The sequence below is a fragment of the Cryptomeria japonica genome, chromosome 11 (assembly GCF_030272615.1).
Source record: "Cryptomeria japonica chromosome 11, Sugi_1.0, whole genome shotgun sequence".
NCBI classification, from domain to species: Eukaryota; Viridiplantae; Streptophyta; class Pinopsida; order Cupressales; family Cupressaceae; genus Cryptomeria; species Cryptomeria japonica.
In genome coordinates, this window is record NC_081415.1 from 670,141,263 (window position 1) to 670,167,645 (window position 26,383).

The following is a 26,383-nucleotide window of genomic DNA, read 5'->3' on the forward strand; positions in this document are numbered from 1 at the left end:
GCTAAGTTTGTATTTAGTGTAATTTTTAATGGTTTTTATATCATTTGTATTATAGAAGCCGGAGTAAATACTTTGTGCAGGTCTCATGGAAGCAAATTTCACTCTGCGAACCGAGAAGAAGTTGGTGCCATTCCTGGGCATAGTATCAGAGAAGAGGATGTAGGGGCTTTTCAGGTACAAGGAGGAGAAATTGTGGAGTGCGGCGCACCTTATGCTTGGAGAAGAGGTGTCGCACATCCATTTCCGTTACCAGACGAACATGGAGGTGTATTCCTTGATTTTGGCATGGGCATGCGAGTTTGAGCCGGAAGTGGAGAAAATCATACTCACTCTGACAAAATTGATTGACGGGGAGTATCTAATCAACCTCGACTCCATTCTGGAGTGGGCAGTGCCTCGGATAGCTATTCGCATTAAGGAGGGTGATGACCAGGAGTCATTGTTGTCGTTTGTTCGCAGACCGGACGATGACATAAAGGACCAATCTCGTGAACGAGCTCGCATTGGTTGGGAAGCCATGAATCTTTGTGTAAAACTCATTAGGATGGATGAAGTTTTGAAGGCTCTAAAGGTGGTGGCGCGGATGGAGGTTGGGAGAGAGCTGCGAGATAGGTTCAAGGAAGGGCGGGTGGTTCAATTGCTAGCGAGCCTGGAAGGAGACCCCGACTTTGGATGCTTGGAATACATTCCAAAGATGAAAAGCGAAGCTACAAAGGGTAAAGCTATGGCTAACAAGGTAGACGGGGAGAAGATGAACCAGAGCCAGAGCGAGTGAGTGGCCATGTGGCCATTGTTTTTCCATGCTCCTTTAATACATTGTTTATTAGTTGTTTTTAGTATATGTCTGTAATATTTGGTGCGGAGATGCATAGGACTGGTTCCTCCTTTGTTTTTGCATTTGAATGACTCTAGAATAGGTTATGACTGTGGATATTTTGGGCCGTTGTTTACAGCTTTTAATTTGGCCTATGGATGCTGGTGGTTGTATATCTTTTATTTCTGAATTAATATACTACAATAATTACCGATAAAAAATAAAAAAAAATTAAAAATTAAAAAGAAAGTAAGTTAAAAATTAATGAGAAGAAAAATGAATTAAAAAAAAATAGGAATTCAAAAATTTTAAAAAATTTAGAAAGATTTTGTTAGAAGGAAAAATATGGATAAAATAAAAAATAGACAAATACAAGTTAACCAAAAAGAATTAAAGAAAAAAAAAAAAAATTAGAAGAAAAGGGAATTGATGAAAATATGAAATTAAAATTAGAAATATTAAGAACAATGGATAGAAAAAGAAAAATAATTAGAAAAAAAATTAAATTAAATTAAAAAACTGAAATATAATAACATAGGAATAAAAGTAAAATAAAGAGAAAGAATTTAGCAATTTTTAAAATAGTTTAATATAAGTAAATAGGAATAATAATAAAAAATAACATAAAAATTAAAAAAAATTAAAAAGTGGAGATTTATTATTTCAAAGAGATTAAATAGAATTAGAAAATCAATAAATAATAAAAGAAAAAAATTAATTAAATATTATCAATAAAAATAAATAAATCTTAAAAAATTAAGGGAAAAAAATAAAATGAAAATGGATGAAAAGCAATTAATTAGGTGTTAATAATAAAATAAAGGAAAAGGAATTAGGAGGTAAATGGGATAAGGAGAAGGGAAATATTTGAAGGAAGAAAACAATGAAAATTAAAAATTAAAAAAAAAAATGATAGGAAAAAAATGGAGGGATCAAGATAAATACTAGAGAAGGGTACAAAACAGTGAGGGGTGGAGAGAGGGGGAAGAGCATGAAGAGGATAGGAGGGTAAAAAAGAAAAGGATAGAATGTTAGACCATCAAGATAGATAAAGAAGAGGCAACACGATAAGCTAGGACTTAGTAAAGAAGGGGAAATGAGGGAAAGAGAGTAAGAAGGGGAAAGGAGAGAGCAAGAAAAGAAAACCAAGAGAGTGGAAGGGGAAAGCATGAAAGTGCTAGACAAAACTTAGATTTGAACCTCCATCTTGATTAAGATTGATTGAATTTTTATTTTTTTTAATATGAATAAGCTTCTTTGAGTTTTCTTTTAAAAAAACTCTCTTCTTTGACAAGGATTTGTCTATCTTTTGTCTATCTTTTAACCACATGATGTTCAAATTTGAGTGTGATATGTGAGGGTAGATTTGAAAATCCTCATGCCTAGTGTCAACATTGTACTAATGGTAATAGAATGACCGATTTTGCTAATATAAGGAGTGCCACAAGAACAATTAATCTTCTAAACCTCAAAATTGAACAAAAATTTCTCAAAAATCCTTGATAACAAAAATTTCTCAAAAATCCTCGGTAAACAAGATGCAACTTTTGACAATAAAAAAGAGCTTGAAGGCACAATCAAGAACTTTCTTAGGAGGGATTTTAGAGATCATCTCAAATATGCCTTCAAAGTCAACGAGGGTGGTAATATGAGTAACACTAGTTTTATCAACCTTTAAAATGGAGATGCACAATTTAGCTTTGTTTAAACATGCTAGGCGTGTTTGTTGTACCCATTCAATTTGAACACTCTTAATTAATATGTTCCTCATCACAAATGCAATGGACACTACTAGAAAGTGGAGATATGAAACTAAAAAGGATAAAACATAAAGATTCAAATGTAATAATGAAACCTTTTACCTTGTTTCCTTTTTTCTCTTTTGATTGAACAAAAACATCGAGTGCACCCAAAGCTCTATTTGATGTGCTGTTTATAATTTGTTGATGGTGGAATGTGGTTGCTTTGTAAATAGCAACATGATGTAAGCATAAGGGTGGTAAATCAAGCAAATGATAGAATAGAAGTGGATGATCAAATGGTATGAGAAAGCCTCCAATTGAAGAATATGGAGGGCATGAAGCAAAGTCTTAACTTTGTAACAAGTGTGACAAAAGGAATGGAGGTGTAAGAGCTAGTGTAAGTACACCATATGCAAAGCATAAGGTGTCTTATGAAAGAAACAAATGAGAAAGATAGGGAAGAGCATGCTAATGAGAAAGATAGGGAAGAGTAATGAGGTAAGGTGGCTACACATGTGAAGAGCATGCTAATGAGAAGATAGGCAAGAGTGACCCATCTCTCATCTCTCAAATTTAAACGCACTGATGGTTAGGCACTGCAGGGCTTAAATTTGATTGATGAATGGCCATATGGCCATATTTAGGCACATATGCCATAAAAGCCCCTCAAAATTTTAGGACGATTGTATCACATGAAAGGTGAATTTTTAGACAGGCGGTCAAAAAAATTTAAGTATATTTAATGTATTATATAATTTTTAAAATCAGATGCCTTGCCATTTGAAAGGAATAACTGTCAAAAAAAAAAATCCTTGACAAGAAGTTCAACAATCAAATTTAAGCCTTTCTAGGTATTGGATTGAATGACATTGGATAACCCACTGGCATAATACGATCAAAATTTCTGAGAGATTGTAAGGAATGACTATATATTGGCATCTATTACAGGAGATCTTGTGCAAAAGGGCACAAGCATACAACCAGTTATTATCATCTCTGATGGGCATTATAACATATGCATTAATGTGTGACTCAGAGTTTCAGGGATGTAACTGTTCTGCAAAAAAGGGGCAGAAGTTACGATTCTCCAGGTAGATGTTAGGTTTTTCAAAATAGTGCATCAATTACCAGTTTATGAGAATAGGAAAGGTGTTTTAAGAGAAATTTATGCAGTGACATTTCACTGGTAAAACTACATAAGACCCGAAGCATCTGCAAATTTCAGCTTCCAGTTCTCATATTCAGCAGTTGCTCTAGTCAGCCCTTACAGACAAATAGATGCCAGAAAATTAAAAACAGTTGGCATGCTGTTAGATTATAGTTTCTTAATTGGCTGTGATCTATAAAGAATCATTGTTTGTCTTGTATTTCATAGTTTCACGAATGAAGATACCTCATCATCAGACATATTAACTTGCTTTTTAATCGCTGCACCATTATCTTTTGTTTAAGAGGGATCCAGGTCAACCCTCATTTGCTCAACAAATGATATTGTCCTCTGATCAAAGCTATTGTGAAGTTAAATAGACCCAACCATGGACTGCCTCTTCCAACAAAACATATAGCATTATGCAAAATAGCTGATATAATTGAACCATTCAAACAAATATCAAAGAGTATTATGCTTAAAGCAACCGACGTAATTGAACCATGCTATACACAACGAATCAAATAAAAATGACGTGTCAATAAAACGAATCAGACCGACCTTGCCTCATATATCTTCACTATACATTAGACCAAGATGACATGTTAGCCCTGAAGAAAGAAACTCCTAGTATTACCATTTTTCAAAATGAAAAAATGACTTATTTTCCAAGCAAGTAAAAACCACGCCTAAGAGTTCATACAGAGCTTTTTGCATTTACAATGGAGGAACCCTCAAACATGGATGGAGTTGTTAAAATCAGCTAGAAATGCCCCCCACCACTCAATCCAGCTACTCCATCAAACTTCAATTGCAAACAACCTCATGCCATGCATGAACTCATTACCCTAATTCTTGCACCAAATTGTATGATTCCCTGTTTTTACAAATTTAGTGGGTTTATTGTGCTACTTTGACTGATATAAAGTTGCAGATTTTTCCTCCTAAGTTATTAACTCATTACATATATTTCCAATGAATTTCTTCTTTTCTGTCATACCAATCTTTTTATGGAAGCTATCAACTCTTGGCTCTTCAAACCTTCATAATCTTCACTTACAGTAACCGTCAATATATTTGGGCTTTGTAGAGGAACAACATCCTCTCTTCCATAACTGTTGGGACTCCTCCCCATCTTCTCACTTCCACTACTGACAACATTTCTTAGTATTATTGTCTTGTGCATACCTGGAATCAGCTCTTCATAATCCGTGTCACCTCTTTCCCCCACTAACACACACATGTTAGCTATATCCAGACCCCATCTGACATATAAGTACCTGCCATCACCAAACCTGGATATGTTAAGCACTATTCATAATAAGTTTACATATCACCAAAACTTTCCAAGGATAACAAATTTCTTTCAATTGGGCAAGGAATTCATGCAAATCTTCTGATCCTGATCACCTTAAAGCTTGAGATCTGGAGGCATGCAAAGGCAAGATCCGCAATCGGGAACAATTTTGACAGTAAATGACATGGCACCGTGCACCTCTCATTCTCAGTTCCTTCCTCAAAGCATCTGCTTTGGGAGCCTACAAAAAATCAGGAGGAATATAAAGCTAAGATTACCAGCTACTGTTACTCACAATCTAACATGCTGTCTTGTTAAGCAAAATTTTCCTTGGATCTCTAGTACTTTCTAACAAAACAAATTGTGACTACTGTTTTAGCGATTCTACTCAATTTTCATGTTAAGCATTCAACTTGAAAAATGTTAGTTGGAACTCTACTAAGAAGGTGCCCTGCAAGCACTGTCTTTCTATAAGTATCCAAAGAAGCTGAATGGTACTCTAAAAGCAAGAATACATTGAAAACTATAAATGGCATAACCTTGATAAAATTTAAATCTTAATCATGATAATCATAAGATTGGAACTCACAGTGGATAGGTTCTTCACTTTATAGGCCAAACAATGAGAATTAGATGCTAATGCATCTTGCTCAAAGAACGGAGAATCCTTTGGTCCACTCAATTTTAACATATGTTTTCTCAGCCCTGCTGCATTCTCCCAGCGATAATCTATATGAGAATCATAGTCCGGATCTGGAAATATGGGTGAATCTACATTATCACCAGATACATAGAAGAGCTCACTTCCACTGCTGCAAATTAGGGCATCAAATGTAGACAGATTGATTGCACCAAACTGGAGCAAAGAAAGTGTTTCTGTAACTGTCATTGAAGTCGACAAAACAAATCCAAAGGATGCAGAGGTATGTACAAAGCGAATTGCATTGATTATCTCCTGTATTATATTCACTTGTTTCTGCGCACAAGATTCTCCATTGGAATCATAGCAATCTACTGCAATCACAAATAGATGCTTTCTTCTCCTTAGAAGCAATTTTCCTGATGAGTTTAAGCTATTACTATGATCAAGACTTTGTTTTTCCCGCCCATTCTCATCATTCCTTTCTTGTGAATTGGATGGTCTGCCCTTAGCTCTCTCTATAGCTTTCCTAATATGATCAGAAATGCCATCATCTTGCCCAAGTCTATCTGAACTATTAAATGAACTAGAGCGATTATCTAGATCCAGAGAAAGCCTGAGAGATATATCTTGTACATCCTTGAACGAATCAGTCTCTGATTCTGATTCTGCACTTTCAACTGGATCACTCTGCCACTGTGGGTGTCTCATCCTGCATTGTGAAACTCTTACAAAATATATTTTGCAATGTTGAGGCCAGGAATAGAGGTTAATGTTCCTCAAGCCATTTTGTCTGCATTCAGACCAGAGATTCTTATCAGCTACAAGTCTGTATAGAGCAGATGCAATAGCCTTGTCATCATGGGGATCTATCAATAAGCCATTTTGTAGTGTCTGCACATGAATCGATCGAAATTCATCAAACAGTAATACATTATATGGATTCTCCCTGAAAATTTTGAAATAGAGAGCTGAAATTCTTAGATATATACTATACCCGATGAATATCAACAGGTCCTCCATTCTTTGTGGCTACCATGGGCAATCCATGGGCAGCTGCCTGCACAAAATTAATTATTTAGTATATGAACTGCTTTTTGATGATTTAGAAGGCATTTTGATTGTGTGTTGAAGCTTCTTTCATCATTCATCATGATTTGCAATGATATACACGCACACATAAACACTCCTCTTGGACCTTAAAATAACCTTTCAAAAACCAGAACTAAATAGACGAGGCATATAATTGTAAAATTTATATGTATTCCTTTGCGAGTAAAAAATAATTTCTTTTATTTGACATTACAAATTTACTCAGGATCCCTAACATGACTCGTACATTTGATTCTTAAACATCAATAGAACCTATTATTTTTATCATCGGAGAAAACACTCTGGACAATAAAAAGTTTGTTTACCTACCTCAATGAGAGTCAAGCCAAAGGGTTCCACTAAAGCTGGATTAATGAATACACCCTGCACATATTAACACAATAATTCTAAAGCTACATGTATATCATGTATTAATATATTATGGAAAAGCAGTGCAATGATATTTATCCTATATATCGACAAAGAGATTAACCAACCTTTGTTTTTGCAGCAATTCTGTAGATGTCACCAACATCTGATTGTTTGTGATGCTTCGGATACGCCACTTCGCCATATAGATCATACTTGTCAATTAACTTCAGAACAGTAGTAAGCAAATTGGCACTTGCTGCAGGCATTTGATCAATATCATCTCGGTTGCCCATGATCAACATCTGTCGGTTCATAAATAGAAAATGAAACTCTTTAGCTACAGAAGCAGGGCAGCGCATCATAGAAAGGAAACATAATTTCAGGAAAAAGACATACCAAATTTGCTAGCTTCCTCAACTTGTTGCACTCTCCAAAAGCCTTCACTAAAGTTGCTATGTTCTTTTTAGGATCAGGTCGAGCAAGAGCCAATATAATTGGCTTTGAAGTGTTGTTCAAGAAACGCAGGGTCTAAATTTAAAAACAGAGTATCAGGTCTATGTCATACATAGTAAGGCACGATGATGCATAATACCAGAAATATATTTTGTTTTAAAATTTTAATTGAAGTGCACATGTTTATGCAACCAGTTTGTAAAGAATGACAAACCCAACATAGAGGTATGAATAAAGTTTTTCCCTGACTCTTACCTCACCCCACAAAGGGGAGTCGGACAATTGACCAGGATCATTCTCTAGATCTTCCTCTGTGCTGTCACCTTGTACAATAACATTACTAAAGTCCATTCCAGGAGGTATGACCTACAAAAAGTATGACCATCATTAGAAAATTATGATTTCAAATTGTAACAAGAATACATACATGAGAAGTCGGGAACTATTTCTCAATACAAATTTATGATATAAAGTAAAATAACGTAAGGGAAATCCCCAAAAACACTTTAGATACAAGCACACATTAACAAAAATGCAACTTCCAGAAATGAAAATTTATTATATGCATTTACCGCCATTCGAGGCATGTAAAGACCATAGCAGTTTTGACCACGCTTGGCACGAGCTCTGAGCTTTCTGTCCAATTCCAAATCAAAACCATCATAAAGACCCCACTGTTCTTCAATTTCTTGCCTCGTGCTGGTAACCACGAGCTCAGCAGAGTCAAGACACAATTCTTCAGCGTCGATCCTGCGATAGATCTTGTAAGTTTTGTTAATCTCTTCCTTTGATTGTTTTCCTTGTTTTAGTATCTGTTCGAGTTTATTCCGACCCAAGGAATGCCCTGTCAAAACCATGGGAACATTCAGAGCACCTGAAAGAAGGCAGGCTGCATAACCTGCATCTGCATAATGACCATGAATAACATGAGGCCAGACTGCGCTGCCTCCTCCAATTAGGTCCCCCAACACTTTAGAGATGTTAAGAATGTGCCCCAATGCTCCATCAACAAACTCTGGAATGTATGGCCACAAATTTTCTTTCTCATAATACTTTTCTTTGTCTCCACAAGGAATTCTAATAATGTATGCACCTCCAGCCTCTCCAATTTCTTCATCAACCTCAGAAGTTAACATTTCTGTTGGCTCTCCATAGCTAGAATCAACTTCAAGTGAACAGATCTGACGAGTTAGCAGGTCCACTCTGTACACCTCAGGCATTTGTGCCAGTGCCTTCGCAAACTCTACAGCATATTTTACCTGATTACAATGAATAGAATACAGAAGTTTTATATCTAAATAACTCTAATATCCTACTAGGATGAGGCAATTTTGTCTTTCATGTCCTACTTTACAAAACGATTTGTTATCATCTATTTTTCTTATTGTTAAGAAGATATGTTTGAGGAATATCTTTAAACATAAACATTGTTTGTGTATGCATGCCAGGACTGGAGAAGTTCACCATCCAAAGGTAACTCACTAATTATTGTTTAGGAATTTATGTCAGGTCCCACGTAGTTGGTCATATATACAAAACTTGCTACATTTTATAGGATGAGGCTATAAGCCAACCTCAAATTTGAGAGCTTTTTGTTTCAAATGGGTTTCATGAGACATGTCTACAAGCATGATTTCATTAAATCAACAGAAACTGTCAACTCCAAAACTCACTAGCCTCCTGACATTATCCCCTTTCAACTTAAAAGCTCTGTTTGTTATATTCCAATCCTTAGCGTTCCCCAAATTAGTCAAGCTTCCCCAGAGCACCTAGAATACTAAAGTCGGATTTTTGCCCACTCCATGAAAACACTAAAAAACAAATATCAATTCTGCACAAAACCCCTTGCTGGGTGTTGCACCAGGACTCATCCCTATTATCCATTTGCCATGTAAAGGCAGACCTCAATTGGAATAAAACCCTAGTGACTGGCATAGCACTTAGGGAATCTACCCAAGCAAATCAAACCTTAATTATTCAAAACACTGAGCAAACATAAAAAGAATTTTTTTCATTAAACATACCTGTCCACCTGTATCAGAATCGCGACCGAGTTCCATGTTCCAACCCCGCACAAGCCCATGCAAACTGCAAAAGCAGTCAAACCAAAAATCGGACATGTATAAAAATAAAACTATAATTCAATTTCATTTAAACTCCCTTAACTTGAAACATAACAAAAGTACCTGATCATCACAATGTACAACCGTTTCTCCTTCTGCTGCTGCTGCTGGTCCCCCAGTAGCTCCAAATTAAAATGGCTTTCAGATAACTTCATCCCCGACCCACCATGACAGCTACCATCTACCCCAAACTTTTCCCCCTCGGACAAATCCTCTGATAAATCCTCTACCACATCCCTCCTCCCCCTTTCCCTTTCCATGCGCCGCTTCTGCGTCCTCTTCTTCTGTTCCCAGTCCGCCTGCAATTATCCCACCAACAACAAAAATCCAAAATCATCTCAATCCGTTAACCCATCAAACACATCCCAATTCACACAATCCCTCAAATGGGTATCCAGCTCACCTTCTTGGTAGTGCGGCTGAGATGCCATATTCTCCAACACAGATTTTCAAGCCTTCTATTCCGCTCCTCTGTGTTTTTTGTCGCGGTGACCTGAAAAATCTCACCACATTAAATAAATCCACGAATCATCTAAAACAAAGATCTTAACTTTAAAAAGCAATTACCTTGACCCAGAAGTGATGAAGATCGATCTCATCAGTACCATTAACAACCTCATCGATAAAATACCTCGCAGGATTAAAAGTTAAACCTTGCGAGACTGAACCAGACTCAACATCTTCTTCAACCAGCTGACCACCATCATTACTGGTATCGTTCGTGCGTCCATCCAAAATGGCTTCCAAGTACCCATTAATCCATTCATTGCCCGCCATCTCCCACTACTCCACAGACACTTCCTGTCTTGATTTTTCTAAATATATGTTTTCCCTCTCACTGCAAAATCTGTTGCTGCATAGAAACAGATCTAAGAGTTTTCTCTCTGCTGGCAATATATAAGCCGAAATGCAAGCGATGGTTGACGCATATAGCCCTCTTATCTTGGCCTCCTTATATAGCTTATCTTACATGCACTTAGTTTTTTTAATGATGCGACGGGAAATCTGATCTGTTATTTATTTACAGTCATTACAGGTGTTTAACTCCACTGAGTTTTAAATAAGAATGAATAGGGGGCCATTTATTGAGAATAACCAGGCTTAAAGGGGGCTCAAGTTCCCAGACGTGTACGGCAAAGATTTGGCGATTGCAGATCATATACACCATCTTGAACAAAAAATAAAGTGACTGGAAATTTGAGCCTCTTTAGGCAATTATGAAAGCGCAAAACTCTCTCGAAGTATATAGAATATTCAAGAGTTTATGCTTTGCGCAAGCTATAAGGCATTTATATTTTTTATTATTGTAAAAATATTATAAATTTTACTTTTATAGAGAAGGAAATAAGTGACATAAAATATCTATAAATTATGAGGGTGGAAAGTGCCACATTCTGTAATAGGACATTTTATATGTTGTAAGACATTTATAGTTTTTTATTATTTCAGGAAAAAGTTATAAAATTTACTTTTGTAAAGAAATAAAATAACTGATATAAAATATCTATAAAAATATCTAGTACTGTAATAAAAAGGTGATGAGCATTATAGACAAGTGCTACCTAAAGTATAAGACATTTATATGTTATAAGGTATTTATATTTTTATTATTTTTAAAAATATTATAAAATTTGTTTTTGTAAGGAAATAAAATGAGCGATATAAAATATTTAGGATACAATAATAAAGAAGTGATATATAACATATAGACAAGTGTCACCTGTGATTACTATTTATTTTTGTCTTTATTTTGTTTGTTTAGAAAAAAAATATTACAAACTAGGTGTAAATATAGCTACATCAAGTTCTAGGCAACACAACACAAATAGAACACACAGTTCAGTACTATTTATTTTGTCTTTATTTTTTATTGAAAAAAAAAATACTACAAAATAGTGGTGAATATAGCTACATCAACTTACAAAACAATTGTAAATACAACTATATCCAAGTGGTGAATATAGCTACATCAAGCTCAAGTAACAGAACGAAATAGGTAAAATGGAGAGCAGGAAAAAAAATATTACAAAACAGTTGTAAATACAGCTACATCAACAATCCATTACTATTTATTTTTGTCGTTAGCATTTTATTGGAAAAAAAAACTTACAAAACAATTGTAAATACAACTATATCCAACTCCAAGTAACACAAGGGAATGGGTAAAATAGAACAAGAGCCCAACCACATATTATGTATTTTGGTTTTTTATTTATTATTATTGGGCATTGCATTCATCTTGGTTCTTGTGTCAACTATATTTAATTCACATGTAATGTCAGTTGTGTTATAATTGGCAAAATGTGCTCTTGGAATACTCATGTCAACATCCTAACATCTTATTAGTTGTTGCACGCCAACTACATTATAACTGGCAAACTGTTCTCTTGGAAATACTTTTTTCAAATAAAATCTTCTTTTTACTTCCTAGAATATCCGGCATCTTCTTGGTTGTTGCACTCTTGGCAATACTTTCTTCAAATAAAATCTTTACTTACCTATGGCATCTTCTTGGTAATAAGATAATTGATTTAAAATATATATAAAATATCTAGGATACAAAAATAAAGAAGTGATATATATATATATATATATATATATATATATATATATATATATATATATATATATATATATATATATATATATATATATATATATATATAAGAAGGGTACTATTTCTTTATCTTAATACAAAACAATTGTAAATGCAATTACATCATCTCCAAGTAAAATAGAACACATGCAACAAACAACTCATTAGTGTTTTATTTTTATTTTTTATTTTTTTATTGAGAATTTTTTTATTACAAAACAATATTTAAAATATATTTAATTTTGGTTTTTATCTTCTTTCTTTTAATTGAATTAATGCCAAAAAATTACATAAATTTAGGTATCAAGAAGGTTGTCGATTAAGAACTAAAACTTCATGTCCACTAGTTTTTAATCATTAAATTATAATAAAATTATTATATAATTATATATGTAATAAATAATCTATATTATAATATTAATTATTAATAACATCTATTATTATATACAATTATTATTAATAATTATATATAATAATAAGTATTAGTTATTTAATTATATATTAATTATTATATAATAATTTGATTTATTATATAATATTTTTTTGATTAAGGAAAAAGCAGGTTTTGAAGGGGCCCCGAAACCCTTTACAAGTAGAACTTAAACAGAAAAGCTACGAGAAACAGAAAAGAACAGAAACCACAAAAAACCAGCGGTAATCGAAGAAAACCAAAAAAACCCCAAAAAGCCAGCAGGCCTTCTAGCATTCAGATTTTTTCCAGGGCTTTAGCCAGGGTGTTGCTGATATCATACAACTCTTTGATGTTGTCTTTGAAGTTGGGGGGATCCTTTGTTGAGGCAGCCACAACTTTCTTGATACTGGCCCTGGTTCTCTTCGTAGTACCCCCCACCGGATTAGCATCACCACTTCCAGTCTGGATGGTCTCTTCTTCCAAGTCAAGATCCACGACCGGTTTAGGAGTGCAGGTATGATCAACGACCTTGGCGATGTCCTCCAAGTTTTTAATGACAGCAGAGATGATACTTGGGATAACTCCCATCAGATTTTTCATCGCTTCTTTTCCCTCTTCCAGCGATTTTACCTTATTCTCCATTTCCTGCTTCCAATTAATCTGCTCTTTGCTTTCATCCTCCCTCTTTTCATCCATTTTAATCCCTTTCTTATCCAGGTTTTTCAGGGTCTCGTAGGTCCATCTATCAAAATCCATTCTGGCCTCAGAGAGCTTCTTGAGGTTATCCAAGATAAGCCCTTTACTAGCACTTTCCTTGTCCTCGCTATCCCTATCCTCAATCAGGTCCTTCTCAGAGTCTTTGTTCATTTCCTTCTCAGAATTCCCTCTGGTTTCCTCGTTATCCTTGGGTTTTGCTTCTTCCATCAGATGGTTGTTGTCCTTACTAGGGTGTTCGCTGAGGGTAGGGCTTTCTTGACCAAGCTCATTATTGCCGCTTTCTTCCTTGTTACCTAGCTCCTCGTCTTTCCAGCTATCTTCACCGTTGGAGTCGTCCATCTCCATTCCACTGCTTTCCTTAACAATGTCCTCTGTTTCCAACCTAGGGATGCTTTTCTTTTTTTTGCTAGAGGACGCCTTCTCCTTGCTAGTTTCTCCCTCTTCCATCTTTCTCTTGCCCAGAGAGGTGGAAATCCTCTTATTCTCCAGCAGGGTGAGGGTTTTGCAATGCTCATAGATGAGCAGCAGAAGCCCGTAGTGGAGAATCGGGCTGGAAGGGTTAGTCCTGTGTTTGTTGAGGGAGGGACCTGGAGAGGGACCGAAAGAGGTAGTATGGCAGGGACACCTTTTTGTCATGTCTGAAATGGTTTAAGAGCACGAAATGGTAGGTGTGGGCCTTGGAAAAACGGCCTTCAACCGTGATGTACTCCATAATTGTGTTCAGAACCCAGCCCCACAACTTCTTGATGTTTGCAGCTTCATAGTAGCCCCCAGTAGCCTTGCCAATTTTAGCTCTCTCTTTCTCTTTTCACAGGAACAAGTTAACTGCAGTGTTAGAGACCTTAAGGTCTCGAAAGAAATTAAGCCCAGAGTGGGGCATTCCGGTCACAGTGGAAATGAGCCCAGCGTCCAACTTAAACTTAACTCCATAAAGTTTAAAAGAGCCATTAGACCAATTTTCAGAAATCTTGGAAATGGCTAAGTTAACCCTACCTTTGTCATAGTCCTCAAGTTTCTCCATGAAGCTGGTAAGAGAGCCCTTCTCCAATTTCACCCAGACTTTAGGCATCGCTTTCCAGTTCGACGTATTGTTTGGTTCTTCCCGCCTTAGGTCTCCTCCCATCTTCGGATATGGGTTGTTTGCTCTACAAGTTATCACCTTCTTTTTCGATGTTGCTCAAGTTTTTGAACTGGGTAACCCACAAAGCGTGCAGCACTTTATTAGAGATAATAGAGGATCTGTCGCGGCGCCAAGTAATGATGGCCTTTCTAGCAAGGCATAAATGATGCTTTTTACTTATCATGATTAAATTGTCCTTCTCTCCCCGTATAACAGTCCTTTCTAATGAACTCTTTGATATTTAATTTGAGATCCTCCTCGTGCCAAATCATTTGGGAGTCAGAGTTAACTCCAGTATTCGCTAAGCAATCCACCACGCTGTTTTGCTCTCTAAAGGCATGTTGAATAATGATTTCTTTGAAATTGGCAATGATCTCCCTAGCTTTCATGATGATATTTTCAATAGACCAGAAAGGCTCTGATTCCCCCTTTAGGTACTTTATGATATTGAGTGAATCTCCCTCAAGCCATATTTTATCATAATTTAGACTTTTGGCAATAATTAAGGTATTCAAGGCTGCAGAGGCTTTAGCAAAATGGCTAGTTTGATTCCCCAAAGGACCAGCCACCACCTTAAGACAACTTCCAACAAAATTCCTGACAATGCCCCCATATCCAGCTTTACCTAGATTCCCTTTAGATGCCCCATCAAAGTTAGCCTTAATCCACCCCTGCGAGGGGAAACACCAGACTAGACCTTCTCTTCCAGTCTCCTTGCTAGTAGTAGTGGTAGAAAGGTTCCACATGTCTTTAAAATCATCTTTAGTAGCAAGTCCCTAATCAGTGTAGTAGATAATTTCAAAGATACTCCTAAAGATTTTATCTGCAACCACTTCAGGAAAAGCCCTTTTATCCCTAAAAATCCCGTTGTTGCGCTCTTTCCAGATATTCCAGATAACAATCGGCAAAGTAAGTTTCCAGGTCTCCACAATTTTAGGATTAGAATTAGGGCAATGCCATATAATATTATATAAAACATTATTTACGTTTTAATTTTTCATAGATTTGATATTTATAATATTATATATTTGTTATAATTATTATTAAAAATCAAATGGTTTCATTTAGTCAAAAGAAAGAGGACAAAAATAATTACTATTTTGTAATAATGAAAGTATAGTAAAATAATAAGACGTTATAGAATAATAGATAAAGCAATCTGTATATTTTGAAATAATTCTGAAAAAAATATAAACATTAGGAAACTTAGTCAACCTATTTTAATTTGTGACTCTCATTGGTTAAGGTTTTTTTTTTACATTTAAAAATGTAGTGTGTAACACCCCACAAGGAACCCTAGAGGATAAGAGTAAAATATACAAAAAAATGCATGGAAATGCATTTTTTTTAAGTGATAAAGTGTCATCATGCATTGCATATACAAGTATAGCTCTCAACCTCAAGATAAGGTCAACTATATGTTAACCAACTATGCAATGTGGAAGTCTAAACTCTTGGAACTCCATCTGAGATAACTCAAGTCACCTTGAGGATTCCCTAACATTGCTACCTTAGCAACACATTCAAGGATAGATCAATATCTCATGACCCACTAGGAGATGACTAAATCAACCTTCAATGCTAAACCAAACACATTTATGTTCATTTTAAAACACCAATAGAAATGTTCCTATGATAACATTATGATACATCAAAAATAGAGAAGCATAAGAGATCATACTTTGCGTCTGATTCCAACATCAGTGCACGTAAAGTCATACTAAGACATATCTGATAAAAAGTATTACATCCATCTCCAATTGGAGTGTTCAATACATACATGATCAATGATACAATACATGTCCTAAAGTCTAATGGTTACATCTTACAAGAGAGAGAGAAGATGAGAAGAATCTAGTGTCGAGGAAGAAGGTAGAATCCATCGAGTTAGACACAAACCAAGTCTCCTAATCCCCAACGGTGATTGGCAACACCACCTTACCATGTGGTACCCTTAGGTCCACCCCATCATGCTCGTGGGGATAGTCACACAACCCAAACAATCATACAAACTTATACAAGGGAGAGTAATGGGCTTATAGTAGATCTAAACATGGATCAAGTACTCATCATGAACATAACACCCAACAAGAGCCATAAATCCATAACAAGGGGTGAACTCACAATAATGATTCCCACTTTTGCCTGCGAACGAAATTCGTGGAGTGGGAAAAAAGAAATTGGGAGGTTTGAACGAACTGGAGGTGTTTGAGCGAACTACCCCCATGGGTTCAATCAAACCCCCCATCAAATCTGGGTTCGATTGAACTCGAGATGTATTTTGGGGTTTGATTGAACCCAATAAAATATTTATTTTTATGAGGTTCGTTCAAACCCCCCCTTCGAGTGAACCCTTTAAAAAAAAAAATTTAAGTCTATAAAAGCCGGAAATGACAATTAAACTGTCATTTTTGATTTGGGAGTTTATAGTGGAGAGGGGGTTAGAGTGAACCCGACGTCAGCATTACGTCACCGTGCCCTATCAACAACAACCAACACTTCTCATCTTTCAGCTTTCGACCTACATTATTTCATGTGCACAAAATAACCTTTTTTTGTTTTATTTGTTTCTTATTAAATTTATTTAAAAATTAGTAAATAATTTATTTTTTAATTAAATAATTGTATATTTATTGTTTTTTCTGCATTTTAGAAAAATGTTAACAAAAACTTAGAAAACATATCTATACTAAAATTTTAAAACTTAGAAAAATGTCTGAAATTTTTTAGAAAAATATTAGCAAAATTAAAACTTAGAAAAATGTTAGAAAATTTAATTTAATGTTTTAATTTAACATTAATTTAATTTTTTAAGTAAATAACTATATATGTATTTTTTTTCAACTTTACAAAAAAATGTTATGAAAAACTTAGAAAACTAAGGTAGTAAATTAAAACTTAGAAAAACGTTAAGAAAAACATTAGCAAAATTAAAACTTAGAAAAATGCTAGAAAACTAAATATAATAAATTAAAACGTTAGAAAAATAAAAAATAATAAATTAAAACTTAGAAAAATACTATAAAACTTAGATAATAAATTTAAACAAATTAGAAAAAATAGAGCCTCTATGACCCATTTTCACATCCTATTACACACACAACATGACCCCTTAGGACCCCTTAAGACCACATATGCCCCTAATGACACTATATGACCCTTAGGGCCATAGAGAATCACATAGTGTCCTAAAGGGTCACGCATGTGTTAGAACACATGTGTGACCCCTTAGGACCACATATGACCCCTTATAACATCCTAGTGTGTACAACATACCCCTTAGGATCACAAAGTGTCCCAAGGGGTCATATGTGGTCCTAAGGGGTCAGGCATGTGTTCTAACACATGTGTGACCCCTTAGGACCACATATGACCCTTTATAACATCCTAGTGTGTACAACATACCCCTTAGGATCACATAGTGTCCTAAGGGGTCATATGTGGTCCGAAGGGGTCACACATTCAGACCACATATGACCCCTTATTTAATATCTCAGTGTGTACAACATACCCCTTAGGATCACATAGTGTCCTAAGGGGTCATGTGTGGTCCGAAGGGGTCATGCATGTGTTCTAACACATGTGTGACCCCTTAGGACCACACATGACCCCTTATTTAACATCCTAGTGTGTACAACATACCCCTTAGGATCACATAGTGTCCTAAGGGACCAGGAATGTGTTATAACACATGTGTGACCCCTTACAACCACATATGACCCCTTATAACATCCTCGTATGTACAACATACCCTTTGGATCATATAGTGTCCTAAGGGGTCATATGTGGTCTAAAACGGTCGCACATGTGTTATAACACATGTTTGACACCTTACGACCACATATGACCCCTTGTTTAACATCCTAGTGTGTACAACATAGGTCCCTTAGGATCACATAGTGTCCTAAGGGGTCATATGTGGTCCTAAGGGGTCATGCACATGTGTTAGAACACGTGTGATCCCTTAGGTCCCTTATAACATCCTAATTTTTATAATGTACCCCTTAGGACCCAATTTGAGCACATATTGATCACATAGTGTTCTAAGGGGTCATATGTGGTCCTAAGGGCTCACGCATGTGTTCTAACACATGTGTGACCCCTTAGGACCACTTATGACCCCTTATAACATCCTAATGTTTACAATGTACCCCTTAAGACCCAATTTGACCACATACTTATCACATTGTGATTTAGTATTTTTCTCTCAAGTCCCTTAATTTGCTCAGCATGTGTTTGAATTAGTATATATGTACATGATTTAGTCTTTTGAGCTCTCTTCCCTTAATTTGCTCAGCATGTGTTTTTATTTTTAAATTATATTTTAATTTAGTACACATATATCTTTAATGATCTCTCTCTCTCTGAAATTAATGACATCTCTCTCTGTCATGAAAATGATCTCCCTCTCTCTCATTAATTTTTTAATAATTTAAAATTTATGCATGTGATATATAGATAAATTTATATATTTAATGATCTCCCTCTCACTCTCTTTAAAATAATTTATTTAAATTTGAAATTTATGCAAGAACTTCATGTATAGATGAATTATGCAAGAACTTTATGTGTACATTTTAATTTAATGATCTCTCTCTCTCTCTCTCTCTCTCTCTCTCTCTCTCTCTCTCTCTCTCTCTCTCTAATTTAATTGATTTCAATTTAATATTTTAAATTGAATGCACTTCATGTATGTGTGCTTACGTAAATTCTAACTTTATGATCTACCTAGATAGATGGAGGATTAGGATCCCCATGTACCTATGTCTGATCCAGATCTTCATGCAGAGGCTCTTGATCAGGATTCACCTCCACAGGCTCCTAATCAGGACCCTCTCCCTGATATCAGTACCATATTTCATTATAGTGACCATGAGATGCGTAAATTGAGAGGTATTTTATGATGAGCCAAAATAATGGCTCTGTTTTGTTAGATTTTGTCATAGAACTCTTTCTTAGGTCATATGTTTGGGCAATAGATGGGTCGTTGGACTTTCTTGGTTAATGTCTTTTTAAGTATTTCTGGACCTGATTTATCATATACCTAAGGTTGTTATCTAATGATTTTTATACAGTCCATCTATGCAAATTATCTAAATTAATCTTAGAATGTGGTTTAATTTATGTTATGTTAACATCAATAGATACACATACTTTTTTGCACATTAACGCCATGATGCACAGTCAACCAAGATGAAAGAAAGACTAAGCTGGTGGTTAAAAGAAACATCAACGTGTCGCTAGGATGCAGACCCAGTCAAAGTGGAGCAGCATTGGAAAAGATCATAACCAATTGATCACTTCCTCAACAGAGCGGTTTGTGGAGCATTCATAATTGTTCCTAGGGGAGCTTAAATCTAGGAAGGAGGTTACGCTATATTTTCTCAACTGCAGGACAGTTGTTGTTGATTTTGTTTTCTTGCACTAACTTCTTTAATGTAATAAATTTTGTTCATCTATTCCTTTGGGACGTGGGTTGATCAGTTAGGAATCTGTTATAAGTTTCCATTTAAATAAAGGTCTTTATATCCTCATGGGAGTAGACAAAGCAACCATAGAGTTAGTAATATTCAGCTTTCAAACTTATGTATTTGCAGTCAATTTGAAATAAAGAAGATGGTGTTATTTTGATCTTATCAATTTTTATCCGAGTTCTGGATATACTCACTCAAGGGGGGCCACTTGGTGAGTAGTCCCCATGATCCCTTTTTTGGAGAATTTTTAGTTCTCCTTCCCATCCTCCAATGAATATTTAATTCCTTTTGTTTTTCCTAGGTGCATTGGGAAGCCTTCCCAATGAACCTTGAGGAGTGTGGAGACAAGAAATGCTTTTATGGCATATTTCTTAGGTCCCACACTTGTCACATCAACCTCTCTTGATCCATGTGTGGGCTCACGTGCAATCTTGGCCTTTCATTTGAATCAATCCTAGATGTACATTTCTCCTCCTTCTTTTCTATAAATTGAGGACCACTCCTTCATTTAAAAAAAAAGTCCAAGTTATCCAAGTTCATGTTGTCAATTTGAGCCTAGAATATCCATCAAGTAGCCAAACTCTAGCCAAATCGTCATTCATCCATCACTTAGCCAATTTCATTTACTTCATCCCATCATCCAATATTCTTGTGCACAATCTTGGAGAGCCATCCACATTCAACAAGGGAGCCAATCTAATCAATTCAAAGAGAGGGTGCATCTTTGGCTTCATCAAAGGCTCAATCCGAAGGAGAAGGAGAAGATTACCAAGGTATAATGATTGATTAAGTGTTTTCTTATATGTTTATTGCATGTTTTATCATATTTGATCATTATATCTTTTCATTCCAATATTTCCCCCTCTTCATTTTGGCACACCCGGTGGGACTCACATCCCTGAATTTAACATCTTTTTGCAAGTTTTTGCGAAGTTTTATTGCAGGTTCTGTTTGTATTTCAACGGTTTGTCATACGAGTCAGTTTTTAGGTGATACAAGTTAGGATACAACATAGGATGACAGAAGATAACATTCGTACGAGTCTGTTTCCCAAAACATAAACTCGTACGAGTAACTAGATTACTTGTACTACATATACCCATTACTCATACTGAAGATACCCTTCTGTCGTACAAGAATCCGCTTGTCTTTCTAAATCTACATTTTGATTTCTTCAATTTTGGTTTGCTAACCTGCTAATATTGGCTATTTGATAGCTTTTTCTCATTTTGGTTCACTGTTTGGTCTTAGTTAACTGTGTTTGTGCTCTTCTAGTACTCTGTTAATTTTCCAAGCTTCCTAACAATTTTTTTCCAGTATTTCACAGATCATTCTTAGTTGTCTGTTTGCCATTTTTTTTGTTTGTGTTTTTAATTTTGCTTTCCAGAAACTTGTATGAGTTTCTTTGTGTTTCAGACGAGTCTTTGTGAATACTCATACGAACTTTTAGACCCAGTCATTTGGTGTTATTAGTTTTGTCGTACGACCTTGCATCTTCTGTCATACGAGTTCCTGCTCTGGGTCTGTTGTATCAGAAACAAAGAGTTTTCTTGGCTATCATTTCATGTCATTTTTTTGGTGCTAACCCTGACATTTTGTGGTTTTCTAGTTTCTGATGTTCTAATAGCTTAACAAGTGTCTGCAGGTTTGCTTGTCAAAGAAAACACTAATCCAACCTATGCTTGTCAAAGACTTCATTTTGAAACTACTAACCAAGTGGTTTTGCAGGTTGCCTTGGAGATTCAGCTAAGTCTTGTGTTTTCGATTTTTAGGCACTTATACTTAATTAGGGGGTAAATGAACCATTGTCTTCTATGTTTGTGAAAAGCATAAAGGTAGGAGAGTATGCTCTCGTCTATCTAGATGATCAGAAATCCAGACCCTCCAAGCTTTTCGTGTTTATTGTGGACCCGCCCTCTCGATTTGGTGAGAGAGGAATGACCCAAGTGAGTACGGCTGGACCTGGGCATTCCAACTCACTATAATAAATAGGCCTCTTGAGATGAAAATTTCGGAGGTGGGAACTATTTGAGAGTTTACTCTCATATCAAGCACTTTGTAGGGCCCTTGAGGTCTAAATCATGCTCGCGTGACTACTAAGGTGCTTGGTACTTCGTTGGGCTACAGGCCTCAATCGCGCTTGTGCGACTTCAAAGAGTAGTCTTCTAACGAAAATCCTTACTAGAATCCTTGTGCTTAGAGACCAAAAACTTTCTAGTCATTGGTGCAGGAGGTCAGACCTCCGAAGCCGCCCACGTGTTTACGGCCCTAAGTAGAGATACAAAGTTCACCATGAGGAGTTTTCATGGGAGCTACTGCTTGGCTGCCCCAGAGAAGTGAGTGTCATGGAGGGGAGTCAGTGGGGTCAATCATCTAAGTGTCCGCTCTGGGTAGGCGTAGCTGGGAAACCAAGTGGGATCCATTGACTATTGTCCTTGCTAGCCCCAAGAATGTTGTATATGAGCATGGGTGTATTTGAATTCAAGTTCATTTGATAATTGTGTTTGCTTTGCTTGACACTTGTTTGCCAAGAGTAGACCTAACACATCATCATCCCCAGACACTTTGCAAAACATTTGTCCTATACAAGCTGATTTCCTTGAACCCAATTTTGAAAATAAACCAGAACCTTTCTATGTGTCCTTATATATTAATGGGCACAAGTTGAGTAACTGTATAATAGATTCAGGAGAATCTGACAATGTCATGCCCTCAGCCGTAGCAAAAGCTTTAGGTTTAACCCTAACAAAGACCTTTGGCAAGTGTTACTCCATGGACTCCAAGAAGGTTCCTTTATTAGGGAAAATTAAGGATGTGCGGGTCGCTTTAGTAGCACACCTTGCCAAGAGAATCAAATTGACAATCCTAGTGGCTGACATCCCGACAAGTTATGGCATGTTGCTGAGCCGCACTTTCTGTAAAGACATGGGAGGGGAAATTAGGATGGATTGGTCTCAAGCAATGATCACAGTTGGAAAACAGAGAGTTACTCTGCACCTCGAAACAAAAGCTAAATACACAATTTTTCCTTCAGACGATCCGAAAGCCTAGGTTTTGTATCAAGATTGTAGTTTTGGTAATTATATATGTATGCAGCAAAAGTGGGCAAATAAAACTTAATATGTGAAAATTTAGTTAAATACTAGTCCACACACACACACACAGGACTTCTTGATGCAAGCTATGGAGTAACGTAGTGTTACTCAGCTTCCCAAGGAGGGTCTCATGGTTCTCTATCTCACAATGTCCCTCAAACCAACATTTTTGCTCTCAGATCACTGAGCAAAATGGTTTAGGGATGGCAAATATGAGAACGAGAGATGCTTTTGCTAAATTTAGTATGAAATAGATGTTAAGATATGTATGATATTAAAAATGCAATAAACTAGATGATAAGATGACAAGGTTAGTATGAATACTATCCTAACATGATATATTTAGTCTATGATTGAACTAAAATGATAAAGAAAGTAATCTAAACATGCATATTTAGTCTAATTCGTGATCTAAAAGAGGCTAAACGATGAGCATAAAAATGATATGAAAGCTTAAAATAATTTGAGCATAAGTGTAATGCTTCAAATTTGAAAGATGATTGTTAAAAATGGAGGAATGAGAGCTCTATTTATAGCACAAACAGGGCAATGGATGGTCAAGATTGAATGGTTTAATCAAGGGCTAGGTTTGAAAGTTGGGGATCCATGTGCACAATTGGCACCAATAAAATGGTGACAAGTGTCAACATAGGATTGGGTTGAGAGAAGAGGTTGGAGGCATTAAAGGCTTGAGAAGACCTCATGGTTATCTAAAGGCTAAGGGTCAAGTCTAAGTTAAGATTACCCACTGGATTAAGAGTTAATCCAAGGATAAACCTTTGTGCAAATGATTAAGAGATAATCATGGTCAAAGCATTAATGGCCTGATGAGACCCTTGGGTTGGATAGAGGTTGAGTCAAAACAAATGTTTTAACCATGTGGGAGGGTTTGAATTAACCATTAATGGTTATTGGAGACTTTAGGGATTAAGTGGTTGAAGGTTGGAAGCCTTCAATGGTTTTCAAAGACTTTAAGGGTTTTGGTGGTTGAAGGTTGAAAACCTTTAATGGTTATCAAAGACTTTAAGCCATTTGAGAAGTGACTTCGCTTTGCTTAGGGATGTGACAAAATTTAGAGGAGGGTTAGGTTAATTAGAAGTGTTTAGAAGATTCTAGAAGGGATTAGAAAGGGGTTTGGGATTTTACAAGTGGATGGAGGGATAATAGGATTTAATTGAATTAAATGATTTAATTCAATTTGGTTGTAATTAAATAAATTTGATTTATTCAATTTGGGATAACTATTTAATTAAATTTGAATTTAATTAAAAGTAGATAGGGGGGGTTTAAATGAATAAAATGATTTATTCATTAAATGGGTATAGTGAATTTAATTTAAATAAATTGAATAATTTATTTAATTAAATAGAGGAATGTGGATAGTTTAATTAAATTGGACTTAATTAAATAGAGAAATGAACATAAAATATTCATTTAGGAATATGGTCATTTTTATACGTCTACATTTTGCCCCTCTTTGAAGTGACGTGTGTGCACATGTTATTTCAAAGAAAATGATGCTTTATTATGATTTATGATCTAATGCAATTTTTGTGTCACTTTTTTGATTTGCCAGTCGTGCCCCAGATTTGATTTGACGTGTGATGTCCCAGATTCGATATTTTGATGGTGATGCCCCCTCAGGAGATGAATCAATTTTGAAAATTTTTGATTTAATTTGATGAAGTTCATATGATGTGTATGATTTCGTGCATGTAAAAAGTGTGCAAATTGATTCATCTCCCGATAAGTTACAACTGTTTTGGTATAGGGGATACCGCGACCATATTACAGGGCCAGACGGCTAACCGTAATTTCATTTTCCTCCTATAAAAGGGGAAAAGGGCTTGATTTAGGTTCATTTGTGCTTTGTTGATTTTGAAGAAAGAGAATTGGCTCTGGAGAGAAAATGCCTATTCCCTATCATAGACACCGTTTCGAGCGCGTTCAGAGGTACCGGAGACCTGTAGCGCGTGGACCACCAGTAAGTCAACGTTTTTGACCCCTTTTTGATTTTTTGTTTTGTCATTTTTAGTCACTTTTTGAATTTCAAAGTTCGGGTGTTTCGTTTTAGCGCGTCTAGGGTCCACAGTAGCGCATACGAAGTGTGAAGTAGCGCATCAAGTTCAAATTTAGGGGTTGCATCCGAAAACCGTAGGCTAGCGCATAAAACTTTTAGGTTAGCGCGTGCATGGAAAATAGCGCATAGAAAGTTTTGGGTAGCGCGTCGCGTCAACAGGGTAGCGCGTAGGTGTGACCTAGCGCATAGGGGCCACAGAGGGTCGCATAGGGAAGGAGGTTTAGTGTGTAGGGCTAACCTAGCACATAGGGCTAAATGGGTATCGCCTAGGAGGGATAGATTAGCGCATAGACAGAGTCTAGCACATAGGATGGGTTAGGTAGCGCAAAGGGGGAAAAGAGTAGCGCGTAGACAGAGTCTAGCGCATAGGACAGATAGATTAGCGTGTAGGAGAGACAGCCTAGCGCATGGGGGTGTTTTAGCGCATTTAAGATCTGTTTTAGCACATCAGAAAATTTTTGCAATTTTGGCCGAATTGAAAATTTGTGTTGTTTGCCTGTCGTGTTTTGATGAATTTACCCAATATGAGTGTTTGTATAACTTGTTTTGATTTGCGAGTTTTCAAGTTATATATAGATATCAATCTGTTGTTTTGATCAAAATATGATGTAGTTGTGTGTTCTGTTTCAAGTTCAATGTGTGTGAAAGCCTGAGTTGTGTTACAAGCCGATATGGGTTGGAAACTTGAGTTGTTTTACAAGTTGATATGGGTGGGAAACTTGAGTTATTTTACAAGTTTATGTGATTGTGGAGACTTGAGTTGTTTTACAAGTTTTGATATGGTTTTTGAGAACTCGAGTTGTTTTACAAGTTGATATGAAATGATAGGATATTGAACTTTGATTGTAGATGAGCAAATTGTTTCATGTTGTTGATGTAAGTTTGATTTTGATATCTTTGTGTTGATGTGGAAACTGATATTGGATATGTTGTGTTTGTTGACAGGAGCGATTGGGTGTTGTACAGTCGAGGGAGAGATTCCCGAGACCGTGGACGTTGATACCACGATTGTCACAGGCAGATCTAATCAAGTCAAAGAGATGGTGCATCTTTGGCTTCATCAAAGGCTCAATCCAAAGGAGAAGGAGAATATTATCAAGGTATAATGATTGATTAAGTGTTTTCTTATATATTTATTGCATGTTTTATCATATTTGATCATTATATGTTTTCATTCCAATATTTCCCCCTCTTCACCCATAAACTCAA

General features: G+C 36.0%; 1 protein-coding gene across 1 annotated transcript; it reads right to left on the reverse strand.

Moving 5' to 3' along the window:
• Positions 1–4,315: 4,315 nt before the first annotated feature.
• On the reverse strand, positions 4,316–10,829 carry LOC131035811 (probable sucrose-phosphate synthase 2). The gene is made up of 13 exons (XM_057967534.2): positions 10,248–10,829; positions 10,084–10,173; positions 9,744–9,979; positions 9,582–9,645; positions 8,130–8,816; positions 7,813–7,923; positions 7,501–7,632; positions 7,230–7,406; positions 7,063–7,116; positions 6,638–6,700; positions 5,590–6,534; positions 5,114–5,241; positions 4,316–4,983 (listed from the first exon to the last, which is right to left on the reverse strand). The coding sequence occupies exons 1-13, from the start codon at positions 10,455–10,457 to the stop codon at positions 4,698–4,700; spliced, it is 3,183 nt and encodes a 1,060-aa protein (XP_057823517.1). The 5' UTR covers positions 10,458–10,829; the 3' UTR covers positions 4,316–4,697.
• Between the last annotated feature and the right edge of the window lie 15,554 nt (positions 10,830–26,383).

Coding starts and splice junctions, on each gene's coding strand:
- LOC131035811 (XM_057967534.2), bottom strand. CDS start 10,457: ATGGCGGGCAATGAATGGATTAATGGGTACTTGGAAGCCATTTTGGAT. Junction 7,407..7,500: donor TGAGGAAGCTAGCAAATTTG/GTATGTCTTTTT, acceptor ATGAACCGACAG/ATGTTGATCATGGGCAACCG. Junction 5,242..5,589: donor AAGTGAAGAACCTATCCACT/GTGAGTTCCAAT, acceptor GATTTTTTGTAG/GCTCCCAAAGCAGATGCTTT.